The sequence below is a fragment of the Tympanuchus pallidicinctus genome, unplaced genomic scaffold, assembly GCF_026119805.1.
Source record: "Tympanuchus pallidicinctus isolate F22 unplaced genomic scaffold, pur_lepc_1.0 scaffold11, whole genome shotgun sequence".
NCBI lineage: Eukaryota > Metazoa > Chordata > Aves > Galliformes > Phasianidae > Tympanuchus > Tympanuchus pallidicinctus.
This window is the reverse complement of record NW_026294627.1, coordinates 19,463,204-19,487,483: the sequence shown is the minus strand read 5'-3', so window position 1 is coordinate 19,487,483 and position 24,280 is coordinate 19,463,204. Positions and strand designations below refer to the sequence as shown.

General features: G+C 39.6%; 1 protein-coding gene across 9 annotated transcripts in view; it reads left to right on the top strand.

Moving 5' to 3' along the window:
* The window catches only part of N4BP2L2 (NEDD4 binding protein 2 like 2), a 44,220-nt gene that overhangs the window by 16,282 nt on the left and 3,658 nt on the right, over nucleotides 1-24,280 (top strand). For 3 of the 9 annotated variants that reach the window (XR_008203479.1, XM_052671129.1, XM_052671126.1), the window contains 6 exons: nucleotides 1,510-1,598; nucleotides 1,965-2,041; nucleotides 5,775-5,918; nucleotides 18,469-20,213; nucleotides 22,800-22,885; nucleotides 23,553-23,598. Coding sequence is in view for 7 of the 9 variants with exons in the window: in XM_052671126.1 (XP_052527086.1) it covers nucleotides 1,510-1,598; nucleotides 1,965-2,041; nucleotides 5,775-5,918; nucleotides 18,469-20,213; nucleotides 22,800-22,885; nucleotides 23,553-23,598 (2,187 nt within the window). In the remaining 2 variants the exon portion in view is untranslated. Of the gene's footprint in view, nucleotides 1-1,509; nucleotides 1,599-1,964; nucleotides 2,042-5,774; nucleotides 6,981-7,249; nucleotides 8,988-18,468; nucleotides 20,214-22,799; nucleotides 22,931-23,552; nucleotides 23,599-24,280 lie in introns of those variants that run through there. The other 6 variants (XR_008203480.1, XM_052671127.1, XM_052671128.1 and 3 more) reach the window with 6 other exon arrangements.

The window sequence follows — 24,280 nt, the reverse complement described above, 5'->3', positions numbered from 1 at the left end:
CCTTTCTACAAAAGGGATTGGAGACCTTCTTTTCAAATCACTAGGTGAAGGAAATTAAAACAATGAAAATTAAGGTAGAACATTTGTCTCAAAAGCGAGGTACTTCAGTACCCTCTCTAGGTACTCTTTTGTAGGAGTTCTTTCTGCACTTCTGATGAGAACAGCTTAATTGCTATCCTAGTTTCTCTGAAGTAGGTGTAGATGTCAAGCTGATATGATTGTAGTACTTGTGTTTTTCAGTTGTTTGGGTAAGTCTCCTGTATACCATTATGCAGAAGCTGGTTGACATAATCATGCTTTTTAGATATGTTGTACAACCCCTTTCTTAAGCATATCTTTTTGTCCTCCAGAGACAAATCCTGGTAAGAGAGTTAGGAATCCTCACAAAATGCTTTCTGGACTGACTGTGGGGGATGAGGGATTTAGAGGAATGAGTGCCTGATCTCAAGATCAGAGTTAGCTTTTGCCTTGGTTGCAACTAGAACAGAGTTGATTTTCCTCATAGTGGAATGGTGGAGGAGTGGTACGGTGTCCTCATAGTGGTACGGTGCTGTGTTTTGGCTTCAGGAGAAAAACTGCTGGCTACACACTGATGTTCAAGTTATTGCTGAGCAATGCTGCACTGAGCCAGGAGTGTTTCTGCTTTTCAGCTTCTCATACTGTCCTGCCAGTGAGGGGGCTGAGGGGTAGAAGGAGCTGGGAGGGGGGAGAGCCAGAACAGCTGACCTAAACCAGCTAAAGGGATCTTCCACACCGTATGGCACCGGGTGAGGAAACCGTAACACCCATGGGAGCTGGCTGGGGAGGCAGGCGCTGCTGAGGCATTGACACTGGTTGTGGGTAGTGAGCTACTGTGTTGCACATCATTTGTTTTGTAAATATATGCATGTATGTATCATTATCATTACTATTATTTCTCTCTTTGTTTTAGTAAACGGTTTTCATCTCAACCTATGAGTTCTGTTGTTTTTTGTTTTTTTTTTATTTCTCTCCTCTGTCCCACTGGGACTGGGGAGAGTGAGTGAAAGGCTATGCAGTGTTTAGCTGTTTGCCAAGTTAAACCTCTACAGGTTTTTTAATGGATCTCACTAATATTTTGGATGTCTTTGTATAAATATTACATATTTCATGACGTTTTGTTGAGTAAGTGCACTACCTAGCCATAGGTCCCAGTTATGAATGCATCATGTGCTGCTGGTGAAGTTGGAACCTGAATATGGTTTCATGCCAGGAGTCTCTTTAACACTCAACAGGGCACATACTTGGAGCAGCTCTGTCGTATTGTTTCAACAATTCCCATTTAACCCTTTGTATCAATTCACCACTGCCTTGGTTCTATGTTCCTTGCTTCATTTCTCTTACCTATTTGCTCATGTTACTTTACATTTCCATCTCTACTTTTCATAGAACTGTGTGTTTCAATCAGACCAGATTAATGCAAAAACTTTCTTGCGTGTGTATTTGAATTATATAAAATTGCTTATTTACATGTAGTTTCTTTTGTTGCAGCCAAACAGGCGATGGAGCAGGGAAAATCTCCAGTTATAATAGACAACACTAATACTCAAGCCTGGGAGATGAAGCCATATGTGGAAGTGGTAGGTTTTATTCTGAAATTATACCATCTGTTACAACTCTGTGAATTTACCTTCGTATGCAATGAGCTGGTCTGCTATGTGCAGAAACATCTTCCTTTCTTTGGTTTCTGAAGAGAGACTGCTTGTTGATGCAGTGAGGAAATGGTATGGCGATAGTCCAGAACGGTTTTAGGACAGATGTGATCTAATCTGCTGAGCCTGGACTGAAAGACAGGTTTGGGGCAAGTAAAATTCAGCGTGCTACAATGTATAGTTAATTACATTTGTTTATTGTAGTGGCCCATGAACTTCTTGTTATAGTTATTACTGTTCATATTTTATATAATAACGCTACTCATACGAAACGTTTTTCTTTGCTTGCTACAGGCTCTAGAAAAGGGATACAGAGTGGAGTTCCGTGAGCCAGATACTTGGTGGAAATTTGACCCTGAAGAATTGGAAAAGTAAGGTTTATTTTAGATAAATCATTGTATTTATTGTATCAAAAGATATAAAGAAATTTGCCCATGTAAAAACATAGGAAGTTTGTATTTTATCCAGTGTCTTATACTGAAAATATGATTTAACTATTTGTTTAAAATATGCTTTTTGAAACACATTAGACTTGTGGATATCAAAATATTGTCTTGTTGATCCTAGAAGTCAATATTAAAACTTTCTTGGAAGCAAATTAGGAAGTAATCAGCTATTGTAGAAAGCACTTCTGCTGTAATGAAAAACTTATCCTGGAAAACTTGTTGCTACGAAACAGACAATAAATAGTTAGAATGTAAGAAGAAATTAAGAGTGCATCAATAGAAGTGCCTTATGTTTTCTTTATGTTTTCTTTCTTTAAATGTCTCTTCATCAGGGAACAGTAGCGCATTCCAATTCAGTACAGATTAAATAGAAAGTTTGTGTTTTAGGTTATTCTATCACAGGATTTTGTGAAACCATTTCTAATCTTCAGAGCATCTAGATCTTAGAGTATTAATTTGGACATAAGTTGTCGAGCCTGTGGGTTGTGAGAGTGCCTCAAAAGCTGTTGGTTATTCTTGGTAAATTTCTCTTTTGTCTCAGGCAGATATTCTTTAGGAATCTGAGAGGTACCAGCCCAACTTAGGGGACTTTCAGTGTTTGAAATGCAATTTAATACTATCATGGCTGATAAAGTGTTCTCTTACTGTTCACAATTTTGTTTGTCTCCAGATGACTTGGTGTATCGTTATTTCGGCTTTGTAAAATAGCCGCTACAAAACACCACGTGTGTAATACCTGTGTTACTGACTGAGACTTCATTTTTTTTGTGTGTTCTTGATAAATCTTCTAAAATTTTCTTCTTTTAGTCCTAAGCTACTTGTGATTTATTGTTAGGGATGGAGTCTCTCTCTTTGAGATGAGTTCTAATAAATTTTTCTGGTTTATGATACAGCACTGCAAAGTTAGGAAGGAAGCTGTTACAGTAATCAGGCATTTCTAAGATGTTCAGTGTGAGATTTCCTTTGCATGAGACAAACTAGAATTTTCTAGGAAAATGGATGTTTTCTCATGAATAGGTAACAAAGTTAAAGCAAAAAGAGAAATGTTATTGTTATCATTGGATTTCCTTGTCTGGTCATTAACTGTAAGACCAAAATTTTTTATCCCTAACAAAACGAAAGGAAAGCCCTTGAACTATGAAGTGATTTCACCTTGTGAGTTTTCTGGATCTTTTTTGGCCAATCCAGTTGCTTTATGTATTTGAATAGATGTGCATGGCCAGTAAACTTTGTTTATTGGGAGGTTTAGGAAAAGTGGTGATGTGGTATTTTATTTTGCAAGTTCATGTTGTTGTTTTCCCTATTTAGTGTATTTAGGAAATAGATGATAGGAGGTACTGTAGTTTGGGGATTTTCCCCTTACATTGAGCTCGACATTTTGGGCACTACCTGAGTAAACACTGCCCTAGTCATAAATCCAGAGAACCTATTAATTGTCTGGAGTCGTGCATTCTGATTCCCTCCTAGGTCACTATTTACAATCTTTGTTTCTGCTGTTTGGAATAAAACCAAGCTAGCTTGTACTTTACCTAGCCAAAGTATTTTGAATATATCCTTCTTTTTTTTCTCTTTTCCCTCCCTTCTCCCTCCCCTCTTTTTTTCTTTTGGTGGCACTGTCTGATAGAATTGTTCATAACATTTATTCAGTACTAGATTGTCCTGATATTCTAGGAGTCTTGTGTTTTTCTAGATACCTTTATTAAGTCATTTCTGCCACAGCCTAGTGTTTAAGAAATAAGAGCAAAGCCTTACTGAAAGGAAAAGAGACTAATTGACACTAGGTGAATGCCTGATGTCAGGAACATGATAAATGTGCATTCAGTGTCTTCTTCCTCATGTTGATGAGGTACATATTGTCTTTAGACTCACTTGTGTGTGATTTTTTTGCTTCTAGTTTAGTGTTCTTCACATAGCTTGTGGAAACATCTTGACTTCCCATGTGTGTGTCTTGTGGCAGTGCTTAAGACATGTTACTAAGTTTTTAGACCTCTTATGTAAAGGATTTTGTACTTCCAGATGTAATTTTTAGATAATTCTGAAAACTGCAAGTTGGAACAAACAAGTGGCACATTGGTTGAAGAGAGATGTTTTAAGAGCTTACTTAGCAGTGGATGAAAACATTACCCTCTTTCAGAGAGCTTTTATGATTTCAGAGTAGGAGGCAGAACATGGAGGTGTGCGTTTGATTCAGACTTCTGGCAAATAACAGGTATCCTGTCAGAGCAGTATTTGAGGATAGATGTCAAAGTTTACCTGCTGAATATATAAACAGAAGGGAAATGCAAGCAAATGAAATATATTCATTTTTCCTCAGTGTGATCATAGAACTGCAGTTTGGCACTGACTTCATTGAACTTGTGCTGATGTTTTACTTTTTTATTTTTAGGTAGTAATGTCTATGTAGTATTATTTTATCAATAGATTGGGGCGCTCTGCGTGGCAAGATTCTTCTAATGTAGAAGCTTTTAATAGTGACAGAAACTGGCTGTTATCAACAGATAAAGCTTTCAAAGTGTAACTGTCTGCTAGGAGATATTGCTGGTACAAGTGTTGGTGAAGGACGAGATGCCTTTATGTTCCTTTGGTGTAGCCAGGCTGCCAAAAAGATTAGGGAAGACATACCAAAGGAGGATGTGCTGTCTTGATCTTTTTCTAGAGTCAGTTCTGTTGCAGTGCTGGTAATTCTCTGACACTCAGTTTGTGCTTTAACCTCATTGTTGTGTTTTTAGAGGAGGCTGAAATTCTATTAATGTGAATTTTGAGTTGTTATTCCATAGGTGCTGAGGAAATAGAAGCATTACAATGTAATTTCTGGTGTCTCAGGTTCTTAATAGGCCCAGTTCTCTCTGGAAGCAGTGGTTGTTCACTGCTGCAAGAACAGATTGTCTCTTTTGGCTGCTTTGATGCTTTCCATTATCTGCCATATCTGTCCTTTTTGTGTCTATTTCTAAATTTGAAACAAGTATCAGTAAAATACTGATATATACTGTATAGTATCTACTGTATAGTAGATACAAGTATGAGCATGCACTGCTTGTTTTGAAAAATAATTTTGAAATGTTTCTCTTCATTTCTCTTAGTTTCATTGATGAGAAAATATTCTGTCTCTAAGTCTTGAAATCATATAGTTCCATTTCTGATGCTAGTTTATTTTCCCAAATAATAGAGTAATAGTCTATAAGGCATTAATCTCTCTACTCGTTAGCTAGTATACAATATAAAATCTTAAGAATAAATAGGAACAAAGATGTTTCTAGGGCTGTTTAGGTATGCTGCTGTCCTAGTGAATAACAGCAAATTTCTTTATAAAGAAGAATGGCTGCATTGTTCTCTGGTACTTAGTGCTTTCAGTGGTGAATTATTAAAAATAAAATAAGCATTAATGCAAATTGAATACTGAGAGAATTAGAATAGAGTGTAAAAAAGTTTAAATTTGAAATGCTATAAAGTTTCAAATTAAAATTTATGCAATCACTTGACTCAGTTGTATGTATGTTTTTCAATTATGTAAAGATTACTGCTAAGAAATACAGGAAAATACATCTGGTTCTTTTAGAAATGAGAAGCAAGGAGAAAAATTGTGAAATAATTTTTTTTTTTCTTACAGACTGTAAACATAACCATACCAGGCAATTCATTTAAATTTTTATTTTTGTAGGAGGAATAAACATGGGGTCACTCGTGAGAAGATTGCTCAGATGTTGGAACGATACGAATATCAAATATCCATACCTGTTGTCATGAATTCAGAGTTACCTCCTCACAAACACACACAGAGGCCACCTCTGCAGCGAAGACATAGGTGGGGAGGCAATACAGACTCATGGAATTCTTTCAGTGTTTCCAGTAGCCGATAACACAGTTGCAGTCAGTGATAAAAATCTGTTACTTCCCCTTCTAAAAAACGTCACCACCTCCAATAAACCAGTGGATTTTCTGGTTTAAATAGGCCTGGTTCGAGACCATTTCTTTCTGGAGGTTGTTCCTTTAGTGGACTTTCATGTAAATAAAATTGTACATTAAATGTTTTTAAAAGCTATATTTATTACAGTTGTAATAAGTATGATTTCAGTAAAATATTTGATACGAGGCGTAGCGTAGTCTTTCTACAGAAACCTAAGACAAAGATGTTTTCATACAACAAATAACTGTACAGAAGGTTTTCTTTAAAGAAGGTCCTGTTAGATATCTTTGGAAACTCAGTCCCGAAAGAAGAGATTATTTATGTGTTAATCAATTTTAATGATTCTCATTATCTTTGATGAGACTTTGCTTTTTAAAAACAATGATGTCTCGGGTTGTGCTTATGTTTAACTGGTAGATATTGCCAAAAGCTGTTGGCAAAAAGAAGGCATGTATTTTGTGGTTCATCTCAGAAGCTCCCCTCAGCTGAAGCAACAGTATTCACCAGCCTTAAACTCTGTGACCTCGATTTCTTTTTTAATTTATTTATTCATTTCTCTACAGCAGATTATAGAATACGATGGTGTCTGCACACCATTGACCTTTTTGTGTCTAAAAAACCTAAATTTTATCACTGCAGGCGGAATTCATCAAGTCTTTCTTAGCCCATTTCTTTCATCTAAAAATGAAGCATTTAATTAAGCTGTCAGATCTCATCAGTTGGGGTGCATCCATTCAATGCAAGTAATGGGTATACCTCTGTAAAACCAGATTGTGCTCTTTGGCACAGCCAACGTGATCTGTTCAGCACATAACAGCAAAAGAGCCAGCATGGAGATAGACTAATTTATTACTTTTTTTTTTTTTTTTTTTTTTTTGCTTAAAGCCTGATAAATTCATAAGCTTTCACTTTGCTTGCTTTCTAACTGCTTTCTGTATTAATAAAATATATTTGTCTTCAGTGTTGTTTTAGTAATTCAGTGCAAGTTTTTTATTCTTAAGCTTTTATGCAGACGAGCGCTGCTGTTAACCTGTTGGCTGAAACAACTCTTCAGCTCTGACTGTGTTTGATTTTCTGAAACACTGACTGAGTAGATCTTGAAGGCTTGTGAAGAGTATGAGAACCTAGCTCAAACAATTCTGTTGTCTGTTTTGTTATTATTACAATGTAATAGTCATCAGAATTTGGAGAATGGTGAAGCCAGCATGGTTTCCTTTTTTTACTTATAGACAGTGTGTCATAGGGGCCCTACAAGGTGCTTTATCTTTAAAGTCTGAATAAGGAAACCTGAAAATCCAGGTGTGTAACAAAGTATCTTTCTGTGGTTTTTCACAACTACTGTGCAAGTCTACATTTGTACAATTTAACCCGTGTCAAGAATAATACTTTTCTAAGGAATTTGATTAACTGCAGGAGTTGAAGTGTGCAGTTTCACATTTAAATATTGCTGTAATGATTTGAAAAATAATGCAAGTAGTGCATGGATTCTTAATATATTGAGCCGTGTATACTATTTTTTTTTTTTAAAAAAAAGCTCTTGCTTGTTATTTAACATTGATACCAATTGTGTTACTATATCTTAATTTCCATGGTCACCTTTTCCCTGTCTCAAGAGAATTGTGGAAATAATTGTCAATGATCCGTAATGCTTTAATTATCTACATGTTCTTATATTTCAGTATAAAAGTACACTTCAAATTAGAAGTTTAATTTTTTTTTGAGAGACTCATCTAATTTATTCACGTGATCTGTGGTACCTTAAACCATGATAAAGGGATGAAGTAATGTGCTGTTCATAGAGCGTGCTCAGATATTACCAAAAGGTAATCAGTGAAAAAGTACTGTAAAAAAAGGTACCCATCTTCAGTTTTTAAAGGAAATGGGCTTTTTTTAAAAGCAGTTTTCAGTTGACACTGACGTTCTCTCTAACTGAAAGTTTGGATTTAAGTAGACATGAATTATTACTGCTTTAAAAGGATGGAGCATTTCCATGTTTTAATGCTTTAATAAATTGTTGTGGATGGGGAGCAGTTCTGACATGCAGAGGCATGTTGATCAGCGTAGGCTTGCTGTTGCAAAAGACACATAACAAGAACAGAGTGCTTTGCAACTTGTCATAGAATCAAAGAGTTATTGGAAACTGCTTAATCTGTAATGCTGTATTCCAAGGTAAGTGCAGCGACATAACAGGTAAAAACACAATTGTTTACAGTATGTTCACGTTTTGTGGGGGTCTCACATTTGTGGTTTAAGCTACTAACTACAAATGCATGCATCTGAGACAGAAGTTGCTTTCTTGTCACTGATGGCATATTATACTATGGTTTAAATATGGGAATAAAAATGAGGATATGAAATACATGTGCTGCAGGTGTTGAATTTCTCCTCGCAAGTGAGGAAGATGTCTTATTTTGCCAACAAGTACATACTAGAAATGTAAGGACTCTTCTCAGTTAGAACTCAGTTCCACTGGACTTGAAATCTAGTTATTTTTATTATCCAGCATAGTGTTTATGCAGTACACCTATTGATTTGTCAGACATCACAGATGCATTGCTGTTGTTTTCTTTTGGTTTTGATTTCTAGAGAATTGCTAGTTCACAGTATTTGATGAAATAGTGACAGAAATAGTAGGTAGAATGTAGAATGTTAGCGTAGCAAAGGCAGGTTCTGAGTATCTGCTGCATATTTCACACTAGTGAAGTGTTCAGTAAGTAAATTTAAACAGAAGAGTTCAGGTGCTTAGCTGTAGTTTTACTTTCCTAATCATGACATTTAAATCAGTGAAACATGCATATTTTGTTAGCAGGCAGCTGATGTTAATAAAGGGGCAGAAAAGCTCTAGTTTTACTGCTTGATCTAAACTTCTGTATCTTGATTTCCTGAAGTACTAAAAGCTTTGACAGATGATTTATGTTACTTTTTCATTTACAAAAATAATAATAATAAACATCAGACCTAATGTAACAGCAGGTTTTTGTTTTTTTTTCAAATATGATGTTACATGGTGTCCTATTAAGCCTTCTGTTCTGGTGGCCGTGCCCCTTTAGGTTCGTTCTAGTCTGTTTTGCTGTGATACTTTAAGTTTGTTCTTTTTATTGTGGGTTTTTTTTTTTTTTTTTTTTTCCAGTAAAGATGAAAGCCAGGGTTTTGTCTTACATGTTTTGTCTCCTGAAGCATTCTGCAGGGCTGGTACATTTTCGTTATTGCTCTATGGTAGATAACAGAAGATCGGGCTCTGTCTAGCTCATTTTTCTTTGATTGTTTTCTCTTTCCTGATGTAATTTAGAGTGTGTCAGTACTTTCTTTTTTTGAGCTGACCAATATAATTCATTTTCAATGAGCTGCAAAAAGAAATATTTTCATCATTTCGCATTTGTCGATGTTATACATGTCATTTGAACTCCTGCCTCCTTCCAGCAATCCAGTTAGTTGGAGGAAATTCTTTCCCTCTCTGCTGGTACATCATGAGATGTCTGTTGAGAATTGAGAATCCATGCAAAAGAAAAGAGACCTGTATTGCAACTCCTGGTAAGAAGCTATGAGACAACATAGTGTTGAAATGCAGTTCATAAAATTGAAATCAGATGGTCAGTTTAAAAGTTTGGATGTTTTCTATAGATCTGATATGCGAGAATACTTTTCCTCAATGTTTCTTCAGTGACATTTTTCATTATTTTTTTTCACCATTGTTTCATTATTTTATCTTCTCATCCTTCCAAAACAAAAGCAAGGGCTGTATGGCTTTGCTGAAATACCATAATCTTTGTTAGATTTAAGCTCTATTTTATTTCCTAAATGAGAATCTGCTGATACATCAATTTAGGGTTTATGTTTTTCTCTGAGTAAGCTAACTGGCTTGGATAGCTGTAAATCAGCTTATATTCACTTCGCAGAAAAATATGGGCTTACATACACATGGCTGGTCTCTTCTCACTGGTGACAGGTGACAGGATGAGGGGAAATGGCCTCAAGTTGTGCCAGGGTAAGTTTAGGTTGGATATCAGGGAAAACTTCTTTACAGAAAGGGTTGTTAAGCACTGGCATAGGCTGCCCAGGGAGGTGGTTGAGTCACCATGCCTGGATGTGTTTAAAAACCGTTTGGATGTGGTGCTCAGGGACATGATTTAGCAGAGGGTTGTTAGGGTAGGATGGTTAGGTTGTGGTTGGACTCAATGATCTTTAAGGTCTTTTCCAACCTGAGCTGTTCTGTGATTCTGTATGGATAAAGTAGCTATTTTTAAGGTGTGTGGAAGATAAAGCAGTACATTATATAAGAGTTTATCAGGGTCACATCATTTACATTTTTATTTTTGTGGTAACAGAAAAGCAGCAAGTGATGTCCTTGGCTTTGTGTAGGCTGTGACAGATTGATCAAGAATAATAGAAGTATTGAGAAGTATGGCATCTGGAACGAGTCTTTGCATTTCCTTTTAGATGAAAGAGCTATTTTCCCATTGAGAGCTGCTCCTTCCTTCCTCAGGTAGGCGATCCTTGACCTTGTAATGTGTACCTTACTGCTTCATAGTGCTGTAACTGCCATGTTCTGCTGAGTCAGGATGTGCTGTAACTATGAAGTAACTTTCTTAGCCCTACTTGCAGCCTTTCCAATGGTGTTAAATATTTTTTTGCATCTCTGTCACATCTGCCCTTTTCTTGAGCACCTCCTGGGGTGGTGACTCCACCATCTCCCTGGGCAGGCTGTTTCAACACCTCATCACTCTAAGAAGAAATTATTCCTCATATCCAACCTGACCCCCCCCTGGAGCAACTTAAAACTGTTACCTCCCATCCTAATAGTTTACCAAACCTCTTTCCCGCACACTGCTTGTGCCATGAACTCTCCAGTGGTGGATGGACATGCTTTGGAGTGGATTGGGTTATCTTACTTCTCCCCACTGAACTTTTTTCCTTGCAGTTTTACTCTGCTTGTGAGATGAATACATTGCTTTCCAAGATTCATGAAAACTAAAGTGTAGACATTGGATCTGAAGCCAGACAGGCATGCGTATCTGAGCTCCATTTGCAGAGTGTAGGTTAAATTGTTTGATACACACTCCAAATGTTCAGTGAGGTGTGCCTGAGAAAATACCAAAACTTCTTCACTTCATGAAATTTCCATTTACAGGACTTTATAGCATTGTATATGGGATTATAAGTAGCATTCTACAGATGTGTATATGGAAAACACAGCTGGAGCATTGGGTTCCATTCTGTATTTTTGTTTGGTTCCAGCAGTCTGGACTGAGTTCCTGTTTCTAATAATGAATATTGAAGTTACGTTCGCTGTCTCTTTTTGTCCTGGATCTTGAAGAAAGGCTTTGTTGTGAGTAGATAACTGACTATGGTATAACTGTTCTGTAGGGAAGTGAGTTGTAAAGAGATTAAATGAGTTGATTTTTTTTAACTGTTGATTTTGTGGTGCTCATGTTGAGGATGTGCAGCTTTGAGATCCTTGCTATGAGTAAGATGTGATACAGGAGTGAGTAGAGCACAGGGTTCTGAGGCAGAGTGCTTCAACCTGCAGCATGGTGCACAACCTGTGAGGAGTGGGGTTGTTCAGCCTGAAGAAGACGATGCTGGGGCTGAGACAGCTTGGTGTGGGCTTCAACTTCCAAAGGGGAGGCTGTGAGGCTGGAGCCAGGCTTTTATCGGATGAGAAACAACTGATAGAGGTTACAGCATGGGAAATTCTGGTTAGATCTTATGGGAAAATTAAAAAACAAAAAACAAACTCGCATGATGTTGGTCAGACAGTGGCGGAGGTTCCCCGGAGGCTGTGTAATGCCTGTTCTTGAAGCATTGCAACTTGTCTGGGCAAGGCAAGTTTGAGCAACTAGATCTAAGCTGGTGTTGCTTTGAGCAGATGATGGACCCTGTGATCTCCAGAGGCTATTTCTAGCATAAATTACTTATCAAAAGAGCTATTTATCTCATATCTAACAGAGAATGCTTCTCAATCACCAGCTGCATTGCTGCCTTGGTGGTGGTACGGCAGTAGAGGATGAGCCTTCCCATCAATATTGTTACATTTTGTTGTTGTGTGGCAAATGGCAGCAGGGGGGCAGTCTGACATAGAAATGCAGATGAAGCAAAGGTGGCACTGAATTCCTCCATGAGGAAAAAAATGGCACCCACTGACTGCTTTAGACATAGACATCTCTATGGAGACCAAACAGTGGATGTGAGCGCAGTGAGGGAGTGGCTGCTGCTTTTCAGCAGTGGCAGCAGTGGCAGTGTGTCACCTCCATTGGTGCGGGTTTTTATGAGCGCTTTTTTTACTGCTGACAAAAATGCAGAACTAATAGTGATAATTATCATAGAATCATAGAATCAAAGAGTCACAAGGTTGGAAAGGACCTACAAGACCATCAAGTCCAACCGTCTTCCCATCACCATTGCTACCACAAGCACTAAACCAGATCTCACAGATCAAACCTCATCAGACGCCTCTTGAACACTGCCAGGGACGGCGACTCCACCACCTCCCTGGGCAGCCATTCCAGTGCCTGATCACTCTGACCACTGACGCCTCAATGCACCTTTGTTGCTTCGTTATTATTAGGGGGAATGGTTTCAAAATGAGACAGGAGGTTTAGGTTAGGTAGCAGGAGGAAGTTTTTCACACAGAGGGTGGTGATGCACTGGAACAGGTTGCCCAAGGAGGCTGTGGATGCCCCATCCCTGGAGGCATTCAAGGCCAGGCTGGATGTGGCTCTGGGCAGGCTGGTCTGCTGGTTGGTGACCCTGCACATAGCAGGGGGTTGAAACTAGATGATGTTTGAGGTCCTTTTCATCCCAGGCCATTCTATGATTCTTATGCCCCTACTCATGATTCTCATCAGTTTGGTTTTCATTGTCTTCCGTCAAACTGCATTTTACATTTGGTTTGGTGTGATCATGCCCTGACAAAGAGCAGCCAACACTTTACTCTGTAAAAATCTGGTTTTGGCTTTAACACCTTTTTGTTGTGTTTGCTTATGACTAAGTTCTGGTTTTGGTGGTTGTTACCTTTGTGTTCAAGTGTGATAGTGATACATCACCATACATATTTCTCTATTCTCTGGTAAGAAATAGTGTTTTTTTTTGTTAATTTACTTCAAGTAGTCTTTGCTTCAGCTGATGGTTTCCAGCCTGAGTTGCTTTAGAGTGAAATGTGCTCTGCTGTTACTGACAGTGCTTAGGATTTAATCAGAACTGATTGCTTTGTATCCAGATATGTATATTTAATGATAGTTTGCTCAAAAACATTATACAGAGCAGATTGCTCATTGCCAGGGAAAGTGGGATTTTTCCATCCTGTTTTAGAAAGTGTTCTAAAAGCCTCATACAGAGATTTCTTCATGTCAATAGCAAATCAGGAAGGAGTGCTGCACAGCAGATTGCATTGAACTTTAACTAGTACATGTTTGACTACATGTGTCTTCAAACAGCTTTTCAAAATAGTGTATTTGTTGTCTAGCCTGGGTTCATTTTGAACAGGTTGTCTTCATGGTTAAGCTGTTATCACACAAGTAATAGAACTTATCTTAGAATGTTATTGGACTTGAGAACATGGTTCCTGTTGTATTTCCAGGTGGTAGTGTTGGCAGCTGCTTCAATACAGAATTTTCCCAGAGGGAGCTTAAGTGGAAATTGATTATTTGAGCCTTCGTGAATAAGAGTGATAATTTTCTATTGTTTTTTGTTCTGGTTAGTATTTTGAGATGTCTGGTGAGATGTTTGTGGCACCTAAATGATGTTGAGAGTGGCTGTTCCACTTGTTCAGGAAGTAGATACTTGATACTGGGCAGAAATGCTCTCAGGGTGTGTGTGTGTGCATGTGAATGTATCAATCAGTGCATTCAGGGTGGATTTCCTTAGTGTTGTTCAACACGTTCCATGAAGAAATAGCCAGAGGAGGAGAAGGAAAAGAGCTTTTTCTGTCGGAAGACAGGCACAGCTTTCATCAAGCAGGTAGGAAAGCGATCAGTATGATCACTACGCCCCAAATGGTGGAGTGAATGGACCATCATATGGAAGCTGAATTGCTGTGACTAGCATCTAAGGTAGGTGGAGTTTTTGATGGGTTTCAGTTGGTTGTTGTTGATTTCTTTACATGTTTTACTTCAAAGTAAACTTGCGTGCGTATTTGATTAAATGGACAGCTTCTAAAGACATGCTGTGATCAAACCTGTCGTGTGCTGTTCTCTGTGCTCTCTTTGGATCATTGTCTCCTGTGTCTGGATCAGAAATGTGATGGCTGGTTATGGAGTGCATGGAACCATATAAGCAGCAGTCCTGTAGAGTGGTCAGAACTGGAGTAACTCTTTGAGCACTGTGACAGAATAGTGTATTTCATGAGGATGCAGTTTCCTTCTCACTGCTGTTGGGAAATGAAGAATAACAGAACCATGGAATAGCTCAGCTTGGAAGGGACCATAAAGACCATCTAGTTCCAACCCTCTGCCATGCATAGAGTTACTTTAGATTGAACCCAGTTAGTAGGATTATTACTGATTTGGGATGAGTAGCATTAATTTACAGCATTGCAATGTGTAAGCATTTCTTATCAATTGTATATGAGGAATTTCTATCCCAACTTTCTGCTGCTGAAAAGAGTTACTTTGCTCTCACCACTTTTGTTCTCTCAGCTACACACACATATTTTTCTTCTTGTTTTGGTGTCTTGAATTGGCTCAACAACAACAACAAAAAGGTTATGCTTGCTTTTCCGTGCTGGTTTAAGCAGCTGAACCCACCTGTGAAGGATTGCTGGAGAACCAGCAAGAGATGGGTACTGGAACTGCTAAGTTGGATGCTCAGCATCTGATGGAATTTCACCTTTCAGGAAGCCCTGTGCTGCTGAGCAGGTTTTTTTTTGTTTTTTTTTTTTAGGGTATCAGGCTTAAATTTACTTTGCATACGGTTTTTCCCTGTTGCTTCATCACCTAGTGCCACTGTTCCATTTGGTTTTGAGGAACTGCATCTTCAGCAGTCATTTAAGAGTGAAAGGCAAAATATGCAACAAGGGAGGCTGGTGCTGTGGTTTTTGTTGTTGTTATTCCGAAGTTATAGCCACTGTTTCTGCTTGTTGCTGTTGTCATGTTGGGTAACGAGGAAGGATGTGTTCATTCAATCATGTACGTGGACTTAACCAGGAAGGGAAAGCAAACCATATCCTGGCAATTACCTCTTTATATAAGCAGCTCTAGTAGAGCTCTCACTGAAAGTTACTCCTTATGGAGACTTTGGAAATCAATGGTAATTTTCTCAGAGTGTGTAGCTCATTGCTAAATGTCATACAGAATCTTTAATTTATCAGTTCCTCTGTATTTCCATTACAGTAATTACTACAGACATGTTTTGACATCAAGGAGACATCAATTTAAATGTGTGGTAGAGCTGAAGTTAAAATAAACTTTCATTCAAATATCTGCTATTTTTTTTTTCCTCTTTTCGTCATTTTCCAGTTTAAAAAAAAAAAAAAAATTATATATATAGCTACCTTCCATAGGTCGTTTTCTTTGTGTGTTCAGCCTCAGCTCTGATGAAAATGCTGTTTTTCCAGTGAAGGCTCTGAGTGCTGCCTCTCAGGCTGTGGGTGCTGTTTTGAGCACTGGGTTAAACCTTGAGGTCATGTGTAACAGAGTTATGGGGAAAAGCTTTACACATTGCCCAAGGGGCAGGCTGAGAAATTTCCAAGTGTCATTATAGGCAGTGAATTCCTCTTCCAACAAAAATACTACATTGTTAAGGTCTTTATTACTAAACAGTTGTGTCTCTTTAAAATTAATAATACATGGCAAAATGTAAATAACAACTGAACCTGCAATGTTTTCCTTCCAACTTGAGTGTGCTTTGTGTGCTTTAAAACAACTTGCTAGCAATTGTTCCTGTCAAGGAAGAAGTCTATCTCCATGCTGGTTCTCAAACTTTCTCCATGTGCCATGCGGCTTTATGAGTGGGGAAAACTACCAAAAAGCACTGGGTGGGCTAAAAGAGGAGGAACTGGGTTAAAATTTAAGACAGTTAGTAGACAATTCACTTTATTACATGAAAAAAAAACAACCTTTACATGATATTGGAGATAGCCCACACCAGGAAATCTCAGCTGTGGCATCACAGTGCCACATGACAGCGTTTGTCAGAGGCAGTGTTTTGTTAGGACTAGCTGGCTGAGAAGAGTGAAGAGTAATGAAATTACTTACTCTGCCTTCAGCAGTCCATCACATCCCTTTTTGTTTCAGTCCTTTCTGGAGGAAATCCAAACCCTTAAAAAACGAATTTCACTGAACTGATCTAAAATCTCTCTTCCAAAGTAGAGAAGTGGTGTGGTTGTATTTAATATGAACTGTTGGTTCTCATTATGAAGTGATATTTCCAGGCATATAAAATCATCCACCTGGACCAACATTTGCTACCATCGCTATTACGACATGCTCCAGTTCCAGTGCAGTAACAGCTGCTGGTTTCTCTGAGTTATCCAGTGTTATCTTTGTTATTTGGTGGGTGTGTTTCTGCTGTTCTTGCCTTCTAAAGTGAATCCTTTCCAGTATGTTTTTGCTTCTTGAATCTGAATTAATGGTGCGGAGAGGAAATAAATGTGCTGGCCCCCCAGCTGAGTTCTTCAGTATCTCTTAGCCTGCCATCCCACCCCAAGAAAGTCTGTCAGGATTATCCTGAAAGGACGGTCAGGTAAAGGAGTTGGGCAGCAGAGATGTGCTTGAGGCTGAGGTTCCCACCTGTGGGCAGCAGCACAAACCCACATCTGGGGGAGCTGAATGGTGAGCAGGCACAGCTACTGCAATGGTGAGGCTGGAGGAGTCTGATCCTTTGCTGCTGGATTTCAGCCTTCCTGTGCTAGGTGCTGAAGCTGGCAATCTGGTCATTTCTGCAGAGCTGTCAATGACAGCACAGAGATAAAATACCAGATTCTCCATGGAACTGATGCTCACATCTGCTGTTTTATTTCCATGCTCCATTCAGAGCAAGCACAAATAGAATGCTCTTTGATACGCTGTTCGTGAGGGGCATTATTATTTTGAAAACCTCAGAGAACTTCCTCTTCTAAATTCACTTCTAAAGCTCCTTTTCAAAAGGAGGAATGTTGGTGTCAGGATTTAAGGCGCGTTCTGTGGTAAGTATACAGTTCAGACAAATCTGGATTACACCTAACAAACAAACAAAACCCTCTTTAATTACTGTTGAAGACATTTTACTTTCCTGCAATTTCATTCAATAGCTAAAGGAAATGTAGTCAGTCCTGAAACTACTTTTCTTTTTTCCAGGCAGTCTGCCTCTCCTTGGGGTGAGAGGAAGTATGTTTCAGTGTGAGCAGAATGCTAAGTAAAACTCATCTTGACTAATATGTACCTGCAGTACAGGCACCTGCAATTAAAGCACAGTGCCCTGCATTGAAAATGTACTCATTTGTGCAAGAGGAAGTCAGATTTCACTACTGTGAGGAGCACCACGGAGACTCAAATACCAACATTAGAAGGAAATCTGATTTCCTAGGAGGATGCTTCCAGAAGTGGACACCACTTCATGGCAATTAGATGTGTGTGCTTTCCCATAGGGTCTTCCCTGTGAAGCATGGCACTCATTGCAGCCACATGAAGGCACTGGGGCTTTTGGATCCTGTTCTGGTTTAGTAATGCTGTGGCTGCACTGTTGCCCAGAAGGTTTTTCTTACTCCTGTTCGTTTCAGGGTTAACTAAGACCACAATTTCAGAGAAGTCATTGCTAGGGCTGCTATCTATTGAATCTGTGGGGAAATGCAGGCAAGTTTCTCTTTAAATCACTACCTACAGCTGAGTTAACTTGTCTGTAGTGTATTATTTCGTTGCAAATACAGAACGTGAAATATTTTTTTTCTCCAAACATGTGCCCACTCATAATACATCGAACAGCATCAGAGTGTTGCTGTAGTCCCTGTGCCTTTGCATTGTTCAAGCTTTAAGTTAGTACAGGTTTAAGTTCATCTAATCTAAGTGTAGTCTATTTAATCCTAATGGACGACCTTTTCTTCCTTGGTACACTTCTGCTCTGCAGGACGTTCCAGGAATTTCAGAATAGCAGAAGCTCTTCAACTTCTTTAGCATCTATTATTAATGCATTTAGCATCTATTATTAAAAAGAATTTAGAAAGATATCCAGAAACAGGATTGCAGTGATTTCTTTGATGCTTTTAGTAAAATTAAGTTTTGAGACTGCAACTGTATTTATTTATATGTCAGATGTTCAAGATTGTTGTGAATTGTAAGGGCTACACTTGTGTTTAATCAATAGAAGTTCTTATCTGAGGTTCTGCCCGTTTTAAAAAGCAGATGGTCTGTGTTTGACCATCATTAATGGTAAATAGCCTTCAAAGGGCACACCACAAGTATGTTCATTTATATAATATTTATAATATATTTACATATATATTGGTTTTTAAACTCTTTTATTGTTGTTTTTCATACAGGGAGAGAATTTTAAAGAAAAGCCACGGACATCCCTTGGCAAAAGTAAAGCAGAGGAAAAAGCGAAAAAGAAACAAAAAAATGAAGATGACAGAAATCACAAAGCAGAATTTAAGCGGAGCGGCTCGTCTCACTCCAGACAACCAGGAAACATCTGAAAGTGAGGGGGATGACTCAGAAGAGGAAAACAGAAAGTCCTTGTGTGCATCTGGGGAAGGTGCTGAGGATCCCAAGGGAGGTTGTGAGGAGCAGCTGAATGGTGATAAGGAAAGCGGGACAGAAGCTGTGAGCTCTCCAGTCACAGAGATGTCAGCTGTATCCAATGGGGTGCTGACACATGAAGTGCCTGCAGAAAGTGACAGCTCACTTCTAACGGATAAGAAACCCCTTTGTACTGGAAGCACGACCAAAAACGTGTTTGATGATGAGGAAGTGAATCAAAAGCATAGGGAAAATCTTTGCAAGAGCAGTACCCTGAAAGTAAAGAATGATGCAAGTTGTATCCAAGAAGCAGAATGCAACTGTGAAGGTAACAGCCTACTGTCCAGCACAGAAAGCAAAAGTACATGTGAACCTGACATGGAAGCTGAACAATTACTTTTAAATGGTGAAGAAAAAGAAATATCTCTCTGTCACAATTCCAAAGTGCATTACAACGTGCCTGATAGTAACACAGACAATAAAAGTGCAATGAAAACAGAAGAGAACTGCTCTAATGCCTGGGCTTTTTTTTCAATTAATTTATCTACTCAGGCATTACAGAAGGATTTTGATGCACAACTTTCTTCTTCTTGGTCTGAGGATAAGTTGGTAGGTGAACAAAGACAGAAAAAAGCGAGGAAGCCCAAACAGATGTGCACTGACAGTTCAACAGAGCTGAACTGCCTCCAGCACAGTGAGAGACTGGTAAAGGAGAACCACCAGGAAAAGGTGACTGAGAAGGCAGGTAATACACAGAGCAATGGTGTGTTGGCATCTTCGCCTGGTGAAGTGCACGAGGGTTCACTTGTGGAACCCAGGAGCACCTCCACACACTGTTCAATGCCAGTAAATGATGCTGCACCAGTTGCACCAAAGAGAAAAAGGTACAGAAGAATTGTCAACTTGGCACCCAAGTTTAATCTGCCCAGAGAGATTGCTGGTGGTACGGAGGGAGGGGAGGAACTCCCACTAAAAGGTGATGGTCCCTCAGAAAGTGTATTAGAAGTGGAGCAAAAGGGCTTTCTGCAGCAGGACCGTGGACTGGGACGTGAACAGAACGTGGTGTTTCAGGAGTATGCTGCACCGTACAGTGGCCCTGAGGCCCCCCATTCCTTGCCCACCCCTCACGTGGATTCCCCTTTACGAGCTATTTCATATTTTCATTTGGGAAGGTCTTCTCCAACACCAAAGTATTCTTGTAGTGTTTGTGTGATTTCCAGAACAAAGGAGGAGCGAGCTCAAAATCCAAGGCAGCATCAGGCAGTTGGTAACAAAGATGAAGGTGAAATCTCCTCAGATGTCTTAAGCAGCCAACCAGATATTTTGTCTTCTGTTCAAGCTGTTTCTGAATATGCAGAAGATCCGAGCATCTTGGAAAGGTGTGTTGCAAATGTGCACAAAGCAGATGGCCCTGAGCCATCAGCGGCCTCTCCACCCGCATTTAAACAAGATGTGAATATGAAAACCAGCTTCCTGGGACTTCCCTTATCCATAGGATTTGCTTTTCAACTTGTGCAGCTCTTTGGTTCTCCAGGTCTTCCGCTGGGTAATGCTCTTCTTACTGCTGCTGTGTAAATACGCGTGTGTGTGATTAAATGTTCATTTTGACTGCAGGTAACAGTGAATGAAATAGCAACCCTACTGAAAGGAGTCGCTGCTGCTTTGGTGAATTTCTTTCTTTCTTTTTCTTTTTTTAAAGCAGCTTCATCTCCAAGGCCATTGGGTTTGGCCTCACCCTTACATTCTCTGGAGTGAGGCTGACTTAGCAACTTCAAATCCAAAGCTCTTGATGTGAATACATCATTCTCAGAAAGGCTTTAATTTGTTGATTATGAAATTAAATGGAAAAATGGGTGCTCTTATATAAAACCTGCATGTTTGATTTTTATTTTTATTTTATCTGGATGATGGTAGCATATTCTCATAAGCAAAGAAAAAGGAATAAGCCCTAATGTGGGGTTTATTCATAAATCCTAATGTGGATTGGATACAATTGAAAACCTTTTCCAGAATCTCATTTAAGTTCCACTTACAGGATGCATTTTCAGATATTCGGTGCTTTCTTTTTAATCACACATGACCGAGTGTCATAGTGCCGTGTTTGCCTTCCGGAGCTCTAGTTGTCCTATGCTTGTACTTTCAGTTCAGCACATTAACTTACTCAGAAGCACCATCAGTGCTCGGAGGAGCAGTTTGTGGCAACTGTGCTTTCCAGATCACTGCCAGCTGGCTGCACAGAGCTGCAGTCAGCAACAATGGGCATGTTTGGGAATCACTGCAACACACTGTGATGGGAAGAGCCACCCACGGCCGCTGTGTGTAAGGGTCTGCAACTTCCTTGGCCTAAACTTAGCCTGTGAAAAAAGCTGTAAGTTTGATTTGGCAAACAAATAGATTTTAAAACACAGATGAGTTGTTGAGCCTGTACACCTGTCTGCTTCAGTGGAATTGAATTTAACCAAAAAAGCAGAAAAGCAGCTTATGTTCTGTCTCTGTGGCAAAACAGGCATGCTGATTCTTTGTTTTATCATACAAGCTGATGGCAGTGTTACCTGCCAGAACAGTGATGGCAACCCCCTGGCAGCACTGCTGGCCTCGATGTGTGCTCAAAGAACCTGCGGTGCTGCCTGACCTCAGTTTGGCACCACATCATGTGCAGGGTTAAGCACAGCCAGGAGCAATTGGGGTTGTCTCAACTACTACAGTATCTAAGCTTGGCAAGCACTAATGTCTGTGGTCTTGATTGCCAGCATCCAGGAGGGACTGGAGTTGGCCATGACTTGAAAGAAGTGATCGGCCAGGGGGATGGCAAACAGAACAGGCATCCCGAAGCACTCAGCTGTTGGGTGCAGCAAATGTCATTCTTCTGTGAGTGAGTTTCTGGGTGTTTAGATTGTTTAGCTTGGAGAAGAGAAGGCTCCAGGAAGACCTTGTTGTGGCTCTTCAATACGCGAAGGGAGCGTATAAACAGGAAGGGGAACCACTGTTTACAAGGGTGAATAGTGACAGGACAAGAGAGAATGATTTTAAACTGAGACAGGGGAGGTTCAGGTTAGATATTAGAGGACGTTTTTCACCCAGAGGGTGGTGACGCACTGGAACAGGTTGCCCAAGGAGGCTGTGGATGCCCCATCCCTGGAGGCATTCAAGGCCAGGCTGGATGTGGCTCTGGGCAGCCTGGTCTGGTGGTTGGTGACCCTGCACATAGCAGGGGGTTGAAACTGGATGATCCTTTTCATCCCAGACCATTCTATGATTCCATTATATGATATTCTATGGTATAATATTCTAGCTGAGTTTCCTTTGGAAACAACCTTTAAGGAATATAAAGCCCCCCTGATATCTCTGAGCTCTCCCCAGCTTGTGATTGCTGTGGGTTTGTTTTCTCCTCAAAAGTGTGAATGCTCCACAGAATGCTGACCATGTTCTGATTCAAACGTGTTTTTCTCACAACTCCAGAAGTTCTTGTGCTTTTTTTGTGGTCAGCTGTGTAGTGATAGGTTGTTCATTGGCATACAAGTAGAACTACAGAATGCTGCAGGCAGGGTTGCCAACCACTCCATCAGGCAATAGAATCTGTGAGTGATAATTGCAGACAATTTTTGTTTAATAATTTTGGAGGGAAAAATTGTGGTAATTGCCCTTGGATATCTATAAATGAAAGATTAAATTGATTTACTTGGTTGGCTGTTTCTCTTATAAGCATAAAATATATTTTAGACTGCTTTTCTATGAAGAATCTCTTTTCAGCTCCTTGAGAAGTGAAGAGTTTTTGCAGTTAAAACATACTAGAAAGTAATTTATTGGATAATATTGCAGTGCTTCCTAGGAATAAGCATTTTAAAACATGGAGTCTGTTACAGAACTGCGTTTTGTTGCATTTATGGGCTGAGAGCTTTCTGTTTTTGTTTGTGCTGTGGTTCAGCGAGTGTGGGGGAAACGAAAGTCTTCGCATAAAAAAAAAGAAAACAAAACCAAATCTTTTTTCCCTCCCCTCCCCTGGTCTTTGGTAAATGTCAGTTTTGGCTTTGCTGCTGGCTCATGCAGGCATTAGCAAAAATGACAATGCAGTGATATTCTTTAGCCGTGAAGAGATGCAAACACTCAACTGCAAAAATATTTTCTCCTGCAGAATCCTTGTTGCCAGATGATTATATAGTTCCTCTTGACTGGAAAGTTTCAAAGATGATCTATTTACTGTGGAAGACCTCTGTGGAGGTACGAATTTATAGGGGATTTCGGAAGGCTTTGCAATATTCCAGGTGTAAAGAGAAATCACTCAGTTCATGAAGCAAGGTTCTACTCTTTGCTAGTAAACTCTCCTTTTTTAATATCCACAATGAGGAGATGGGTGCTCTATGTACACTTCTGGGTATTTCCAAAACCAGTTCATGCCATGGGAGGATCCAGATTTTGGAAGTTCAGCTTCAGAAGTACGTACAAAGTAGCTGTGGGGGATTAACAAAACTTATAAAGTTTCCTTGATCTTTCTGATCTGGCCCGTGATCACTAAATACAACGCACTGGATCCAATGTCTTCCTCCTCATGGTTCTCTCCCATCATCTGAGCAAGTGCCACCCTCTGCAAACAGCAGCAACTTCGTGGCTACTCCTGCCGTGACCAAAGAGGTCACAGAGTGACTGATGGCAGCTTAACTTTCCTTGTCTAATTAGAAATCGTGACTTACAAATTACTCTTGTGCTACTTCCCACTGCTGCTTTGTAAAGGTTTGATTTTACTTGAGGAACAGTGGAAATGAGGAAAATCCTGCAGGTACAATGACATAGTAATCTAAAATAGAACACAGATTTTGTTCTCTCCCAGAATAGCAAAATCTCTTGTCACATACTCTCTTTTTCTCTGGACTGCTGTTATGTATTTCAGGAGAAGCAGAAAGCAAATGGGTTGCAGAGTGGAAGTGCCTTGGCTGGTGAGTGTATTTTGTGATACAGAGCTGGTATAAAATATTTGTGGGGAACACGGTTAATACTGAAGTGAAATATGCCAAAGATTTTCAGCACAAAAGAGTGGTAACACTTCTCTGTGCAAAAGTAGTAAGATATTGTAGAGTGGTTTGGGTTGGAAGGGACCTTTAGGATCATCTTGTTCCAACCCTCCTGGCAGATGTGTGCCTCCAGTGGTTGGGTAGGTAGTATGGCAGAGCTGCTGCCACTTCTCCCGATTGACATACTGAGACTCTTTGCGTTTTAGTTTCCTGTATACAACTAATCAAATACTAAATTCAAGTTCATCTGATTCCAGATCAGAAAGAAATGTAAGATGAAAAAGCTTTTCTTTAGGTTTTGTTCCTCTGAAAAGCTGAGCGCCTTCAGCTTAACGGTCAGCCTGACAACAGGTTGGGCCCTCAAGCAGCAGGAGGCATCGAGGTCCCACAAGGTGCTCAGGACTTCTATACACATTAATTCTGCACACATTAATTCCTGCAGCGTGCAGCTACAGAATCTGGTTATTGATTGTTTGGTTCCATTATTTCTGTATTAGTTTAGTGTAATTTAGAATAAATTGTGCAACAAGATTAAAATACAATAGTTGGTTGCTGGAAGCTGTTAGAGTTTGTTGCCTGAAATAGGAGAGTTTATGGGGCAGCAGAA